General features: G+C 39.7%; 1 protein-coding gene across 1 annotated transcript in view; it reads right to left on the bottom strand.

Annotated features, from left to right (window-relative positions):
* Positions 1-3,101: 3,101 nt before the first annotated feature.
* LOC114037059 overlaps positions 3,102-8,301 on the bottom strand; it is a 159,588-nt gene continuing 154,388 nt past the window's right edge. The window contains 3 exon segments of the mRNA XM_027853858.1: positions 3,102-4,387; positions 7,730-7,825; positions 8,189-8,297. Coding sequence (XP_027709659.1) covers positions 3,102-4,387; positions 7,730-7,825; positions 8,189-8,297 — 1,491 coding nt within the window.

The following is an 8,301-nucleotide window of genomic DNA, read 5'->3' on the forward strand; positions in this document are numbered from 1 at the left end:
AACTGCCCTGAAGCAGTCATCTAGCCAGATTATCTTTTTCTCAGACAGGGTAATAGACCAATCTGTGTCAGAGTAACACCTGTTCTCATTTTTCTATCTACTTGCACATATTCCCTCAGATTCCAGGCAGGTTGCCACTAGATGGTGCACCTGTTCATTTTGATTGTGACATCCACTCTACATCTAGCCAGATTTTTTTTTTAACATTCTTTGTTACCCAAATACATACAATAATGTGACTTGCAATTACAATCACCTTTTTATAATGGATTTTTAAAAATAACTACAAAAGAACAGACAGCCAAACCCAAGTCTATGTGCATCTGGGATCTCATCCTCATTTGTCCTACTTCCAGTATTTTTTTACTCTGATTTAGAATTAAATTCTGATGTTTTTTAGGTTATAAATCCCCCAAGCTTATAGGCCTACCAAGTTCCAGAGCTTGTCTCTGGTCTACAAGCCAACGTTTGTCCCTAGTACTTAGTCCTCATTGGTTAGTGCTGTTCTATGCCACATCAGGACATGCAAAACTTCTTAGAGGTCTGTATTAACCATGTGCCCATTCCTAAGTCAATAAAGAGAAAAGACCACATCTGTCCAGAGTCTGAGTTCCCACTTATGTTTCTGTCCCAATCAGAAAGAAGTGGTCATCAAACAGAAGAAAAGTTTTATTTATTCTATTGCACATCCTTATTGTTTTTCTTTTTGTGAATAGTCATTTTAAAGGAAGGTTCACCCCTTCCTTTTCACCTCTTCTCTTCTGCAACCTAGATGCTATCAGTCAATAACAAACACTGGGGGTTTGTTCTCTAAGCCCTGAATTTAGAAAACCATTAGCTTTTAATCCAATTAATCTTCTTACTGGCATATTTAAATCTAGTTTAAAGCTCCTGAACTTTGGTTAGCTTAATATCCCTCTCTAAGCCTGTTTCCTTACTTGCGGAATATTTTAAAGATCCAATGAGAGAATCTGTAAAGCACTTTGTGAATTATAAACAGCTATAAAAGCTTCAACTATTGTTTTCACAATATAAAAAAGGTGGGACTCAATGATCTTTAAAGACCCTTCCAACTATCTCCCAACCTTTCATATTGCTTTAAATAGCAGATTAAAAAACTAATATTGCTGTTTTCTCCACAATGTTATTTTGTTTTCCTAGGATTAGGTTTGAACCAAACTGGAGTCAATTACCCTCTATTGTCACATTATTACCAATGTTTACTTCATTCTAAACTTTTCTCTAACCATGTCGTACTCTCAAAATATTATTCCAAACTTCCTACTATATAATTGGATGGTATCTTACAGGCAGTTTGGCACGGTGGACAGAATACTAGACTTGGAGCCAGAAAGACCAACTTCAAATCCTAATATAGATACTTATTATACGGGCAAGTTATTTAACATCTGAGTCTCAGTCTACTCATCAAAAAAAAAAAGGGATAATAATAGCACCTACCTCATAAGATTGTTGCGAGGATCAAATATATATAAAGTGCTTTTTAAACCTTAGAGAACTTTATGTGCACTAATTATCTTAGGACTCCGTATGTCCTTTCATTTCCTTTAATAAAAATTTCTGATCCATACACCAGATCAATGCATAAGATTTGGGGGTATATATGGTATCTACCTTGCATATTAGTTACGAATGAATGTATCTTTGTTATTATGACACTACTTGGCATAGTGTGAATGAAAGTCATGATTTCCAAACTGGACCTATAGATAACTATAACAACAAATATTCCAGTGGACTGGGCTTTCAGTGTGGTCCTTCTGCTCTGCATGGAGAGTTCAAGCTCAGCTAAAGGCCTAAAGATATGATTACAGCTATGACATTTATGGTTTTCTCTTCAAGAGGAATTCCTGATGCTGAATAAGGATTGTTATGGATAAATGTTTACTCCCCCAACCAAAATGTAAACTCTTTGTATAACAAAATGGGATACTCTCACTATGTAAAGAGATGACTCCCTCAGCCAGATTCCCTGTCACCAAGGCCTTATTTTTCCTTCTATCACCAAGGACTTAAAAGGGAGAAGATAAACTCTATCCTACAGTTAACTGTCTTTCCCTATTTTCTCTTCTCTGAGAGTACTTTTTCCTACCTTGTCCACTGTAGCCTAGCATATAAGGAGTTCAAACACACAACAAAACTACAGCAAATTCTGCAATACAACCCTGTACAGCTGAGGTAAATCAAAAACATTCTTAAGCTACTCATCTAGGAAGCATTTAAATGATCAAAAAATCCTTATCCTTCATTCCCTTCAAATCTGTGTTATTGGTCTCCAGTCCTTGGGGTTACAGTTCTTTTACTGACCTACCCTGCTTCTTAACTGTAGGCCTAGGCTGCATTCTTAAATTTATCTAAATTGCCAGGGTAGGGTCCTTTTGACCATCACATTTTGGCTTTCAACTGGAACTTGCTACTGTGAGAAGCAAAGGCCTCACTAATACAACCAAGGCTCTAGATCTCTGCGCAGAAGAAATGCTGACAGCCTTTCTTTTGGTTTTGGATATTCAGCTGAGACGGCCCATATCAATAAATACTTCCTGAGTTTTATCCACCCCGTTCTTTTCTTTTCTTCCTCGTGCCTTTGCTTTTAGTGCCTTTGCTTTTTAATGCTTTTAATATCTTCTAGACAGCAGTTTCTCCAAATTTTCACTCTACATCAACACACCTTGCACTCTTTCACCTCCAGTTTTTCTAAGAGTTAAATATTCCATATCCTGGCATCCTCAGCCCTGTTTAGAGAACCTCACTCCTTTGAAGGTCACCCCATTCCCTTTCTCAGGGAGTCAATAGCTCATATCGCATTACTGATATAAAGACAATCATTACTTTGCCAAGGAAATCCCTCAGTGTCATCCACTACAACATTTTAAAATACGCAAAACTCCACATTTACATTCAACACACCTACCATCCAGATCCCATATAAGACTGCACATCAATCATAACAACTTTTTGGTGTGCATGGTCTTTTTGTAACACTATCTTACAGTCTTTGCAGTATCTGCAGCACTTAATACAGTGCTAGACTCATAGTAAACCCTCAAACATTTGCTGAATTCACTGCATTCGTGGAATCTCTATCCAGTATGAATTCTCTTTTGTTGAGTAAATGCTGAGTGATCACTGAAGACTTTTTCGTATTTGCTGGCTTTACTGCCAACATGAGTTTTTCGATGTTGAGAGAGGGAGGAGCTCTGGCTGAAGGCTTTGTCACATTCATTACACTTATATGGTTTCTCTCCAGTATGAGTTTTCTGATGTTTTGTAAGAGATGAACTCTGGCTAAAGGCTTTCCCACATTCCTTGCATTTATAGGGTTTCTCTCCAGTATGAGTTCTCTGATGTCGTATAAGGGCTGAGCGGTCACTAAAAGCTTTCTCACAGTCGTTACATTTATAAGGTTTTTCTCCAGTATGAGTTCTCTGATGTTGAGTAAGAGCAGAGCAGTAACCAAAGGCTTTTCCACATTCAGTACATTCATAGGGTTTCTCCCCAGTATGAGTCCTCTGATGTTGAATGAGCCCTGAGCGGTCACTGAAGGCTTTCCCACATTCATTACATTTATAGGGTTTCTCTCCAGTATGAATTACCTGATGTTGAGTAAGAAATGTGCTTTGACTAAAGGCTTTCCCACACTCATTACATTCATAGGGTTTCTCCCCAGTATGAATCCTCTGATGTTGAGTAAGGTATGAACTTTGATTAAAGGCTTTCCCACATTCATTACATTCATAGGGTTTCTCTCCAGTATGAATTATGTGATGTCGAATAAGGGCTGATCGGTGACTGAAGGCCTTCCCACATTCATTGCATTCATAGGGTTTCTCTCCAGTATGAATTCGCTGATGAAGGGTAAGGTGTATGCTCTGGCTGAAACCTTTTCCACATTCATTACATTCGTAGGGTTTTTCTCCAGTATGAATTCTCTGATGGAGGATAAAGGCTGAGCAGTAACTAAAGGCTTTCCCACACTCATTACACTTCCAAGGCTTCTTCCCTGCACAAATTCTCTGATCTTTAATCAGGTCTGAATTCTGTTTCAAGTTCTCTCCAAGTGTATCACATTTAAGAAATCTCTCTCCCGTAGGAACTTTCTGTGGTGTAACAATGAATGACCTCAGGCCAAAGTTTCTCCCAAACTCATTACCTTGATGGCTTCTCTCCCCAGTTGTTTTCTTGTGAACAGCTGTGTCTTGGCTTAAATGTTTCTCATAGTTGCTCTCTAACTGTCCTTCACATTGCCAGGTTTCTTCCAACACAGAATCCCTTGTGAGTCTTTCCATTAACACCCCATGGGATGATTCTTCTTCAGAAATGTCCTGCCTTGAAATTAACTTCTCAGTTTCAGGTCTAATATCCCAATCTGAAAGAAATGAAAAATGCAAATGTGCCCCTTATTCTGTGTTAGAAGGGAACTACTTTAGTTGGAAGAGAATAATGAAACTGAAAACAATGCCTACAAAGGGAGGAACCAGACAGTATTTGAATATAGTCTTAACATTCCTGAGAGATGGGTGTCAGAGGTTTAAGATGCTGACAAAGGAAAAATGGCTGTATGCCCAAGGGTAGGTGGGGTGGAAGGGCAGCTGCCATGTCAGTTATTCCCCAGGCCTTTTTAAAGACATCAGGAAGCAGCCACAGGGACAGTGTTAATAAGGTATTTTGACCAACTCAGGGTGTGGTAAAGGAAGAGTTAACATTGTCATGACATGAGCTTAAGGAATCTGAGTGTCAGTGTGACTGTTTGGGCTGAAGTCTGGTACAAGTTTGTGGGTTGACAGAGAGCAGGAATATAATTCAGAACAGCTTTAGTGAATGCTACAGAAGAAAGTCAGTAAATGCTAGGACAAGCAAGGAGCCCCACCTGTGGTTTCTGAAAGACCACCTTCAATGATTTGGGTCCCACAGCAGAATGCTGTGATGAGAAGTTACCTAGATCTGATCTAATATTTCTCTGAACCTGGAGCAGGCATGATTATGAATGACATTTTTGTGAGTGAGTGAAGAAGTGAAGAGGGGTCACAAGTCTTTAAAGAATAAAAAAGATACAAAGTTTGGAAAAACAATAAAAAACCTAAGCATCAAAGATCAGAAAATATGAAATTTAACAGTAGCTGAAAAAGGTAGATTAAGATCAGAATGTGTTTCCTGGAAATACCCGAAGCCACCAACCTAATCCAATATAAATTCCTATTAGGGTTACTGTAACAGCTTCCTAGGCTCCCATCCTTCTAATTTCTCCTGCATTTGGCTGTCAGACTAATTCTCCTAACACCTTTTTAACCTGATTATACTCAAAAACCTCCCATGCACTCAGGATAATGCCAAACTCTTAAATCTGGCATTCCTAGCCTTCCCCACTCTAACCTGATGTTATCTCCTGGTACTAACCCTACCATGGTCCCTCTGCATCAGAGCAGCACCTGTCCTCTCTTCCAAACTCGGCCTGTTCCCTGCCGACCCTGGTCTCCCTGGCAGAGATACTTTTTCCACTTCTCTAATCTCTAGGCATCTTCCAGGAACAATCTCCAATTCTACAGACTCCACAAAGTCTTCCTCAACAATACCAGCCCACACTAATCTCTCCCTTTGATAAATTTCTAAGTACTGCCTCTATTATTTATTCAGGCACAGTGAATGTGTACGCTTGAATTGTTACTGAGCTGTTTTGAGCATATGTGTCTGCCTTATCTCCCCAATCAGTGCTTCAGAGGACAGAGACTTGGTCCTTCATTACTTATACAGTCCCCAAGTACAGGGCAAGAGTGCTATGCATAAAGCTGCCAAAAAAGCCAATTGTCACGAAAGGTGATGCAAAAAATATGACTACTAGCTAAAAAAGAATGTTCTAAAGAGAAAGTTATTCAAACCACTTAGCACCCAATTAATCACGAACTTATTCAGAATCTGCACGCCCAGCATTGGAAATAGAAGCATAAGACATGGTTCCCTCTCTCCAGCTTATAGTACAGGTATTAAGATGAGACGAACCGTGTTAAGTGCATGTGTATTGTAGTAAAAGACTAATGGGCAGGGAGTTAAGACATGTGAGTTCTAAGTCCTACATGGCTACTAACTCACTGTATGGTGCTAGAGAAGTCTCTCTGAGCCTCAAGTCCTTCTAACTCTAAAATTACATGGTTCTACATAAAAAAATTAGAACAATACCGCCAAGTATATAATCAAGTGAGATATTTTGTAGCATAAAGTATAATAGAAGTTCACAGAAGGATGGGATTAATTTAAGCTTAGAACAATTGAGAAAGGATTTAGAGAATGGGAACTTGACCTAGATCTTTAAAAATAAGAAGATGGATAGAAGAGGAGGAACGTGGAGGGACTTTTGCTGTGGAGGACAGAATAGTTAAAGACCCAGACAACAGAGGGTTCAAGTTAGACAGCAATGAGGGGAAAAAAAGGTGAAAATCTAAGGTAGGAACCAGATAAAAATAACAACAACAATAGTAACAGTAGTATTTACATTGTGCTTTAAGGCTTACAAAGCACTTTACAAATATTAATTTATTTATCTTCACCACAACCCTGGCAGATAAGGACTATATTCTCTCCACTTTACAGAGGATAAAACTGAGGCAGATAAAGCTTAAGTGGCTTGCTGAAGGTCACACAGCTACATGTAAATGAGGCCACCTATAAATTCAGTCTTCCTGACTCCAGGTCCAGCATTCCACCCCTTGTACCACCTAGCTGGGAAGGACTTGAAAATTATTGCTGAAGAATTTATAATTAATAAGGTAAGCAACAAGAAAAAGAGTCATGTGGTAACAATGAGACAACAGACAGACAGCCCTGGTGATATACTGGTACCTCTGAGACAGTAAGAGTAAAAGAAGAAGGCCCCCAGCACAGTGGTTGGACCCTCTATAAAGATTTATGTTAGGGGCAGCTAGGTGGCACAGTGGATAGAGCACCGGCCCTGAAATAAGGAGAACCTGAGTTCAAATCCGGCCTCAGACCAAACACTTGACACATACTAGTTATATGACCTTGGGCAAGTCACTTAAACCCAACTGCCTCACAAAAAAAAAAAAAGATTTATGTTAAGACTTGGACAGAATCACATAGGATAAGGCATCATAGAAGAGTTGTACATTGCAGCACTTGAGGAAGTAAACACATGATAAAAAGCAGAGTATCATCAAAGTACGGAAAGCAACAGACTATGTTACTGAACGAGATTACATTAGGAAAGTAATATTTACATAGACTAGTGTGGGCACAGTATGTAGGCAGGACTGCAAGAGGGATGGGAATAAGGGAAATCAGCTAGGAAGCTACTGCAGCAAATGAGGCCAAGAATGAGGAGGCTATGAATTGGATGATGGAAGTTGCCATTCAAAGATTTAATTCAATTCAATACCTACAAAGTTCCAGGCAGACCCTCCCCTGGTCTCAAAGAGCTTAATGGGTGAATGGACAGCAAGAAATATACACAAATAACTATGATATAAGAGGCCAATGTGACAAGTGCAGAGGAAAAGTCCAGGCAAAGTACTGAGAAACCTAAGGAAGAATAGATTGTTCAGCCAAGTCTACAAGGGCACTCATACCATGTGGACTTTCACTTCTTCACAGACACAGGAGAATCCCATGAGAGTGCCTCACAAAATATTTCAAAGCTACAACCCCCACCAACTGGTTGGACTGCTATTTCCAATGACTCCCCCCTATTTCCTACACTGACCTAGGTGACCACCTTTTGGGTCTTTTCTCTCCAGCATCCACGGCTCTTTTCCTCGTTCCAGTTGGGAGATTACATCAGGCTTAGAGATTGGAAGTCCTGTTCATGACAAAAGAAATGGATATTAATGCTGAGGATAACACAACCACTCATTTTTCAGGAAAGAGAAAACATGATAGATGGAATGGTCTGGGGAAATGTGAAGACCATCTGAATGGTGTTCAGTACTGTGCTCATAGGAAGGGTGGAGAGGTGCAATGCACAGTGATGGAAGCCTCTCATTACCTCTTCAGGTACATGCAAGGACCAAGATGCTACAGCCCAAGGCGGAGCACAATAAATTACCTATGTCTAATCAGAAAAAGTAAAATGATGCATGAACCCCTAAGCCAGCCAAACTCAGCTAAATCCTGTACTTATGAACGCCCAATGAACAAATTCACAAGGGAAAGATGTCCTTACCCAACAGCACCAGGTTTCTATACCTCTCCAACATCACATCCCTGTACAGGTTTCTTTGAGCAGGGTCCAACTGCTCCCACTCCTCGAGGGTAAATTCCACAGCCATATCCTTC

This window comes from Vombatus ursinus, unplaced genomic scaffold (genome assembly GCF_900497805.2).
Source record: "Vombatus ursinus unplaced genomic scaffold, bare-nosed wombat genome assembly UNPS02010219.1, whole genome shotgun sequence".
Taxonomy (NCBI): domain Eukaryota; kingdom Metazoa; phylum Chordata; class Mammalia; order Diprotodontia; family Vombatidae; genus Vombatus; species Vombatus ursinus.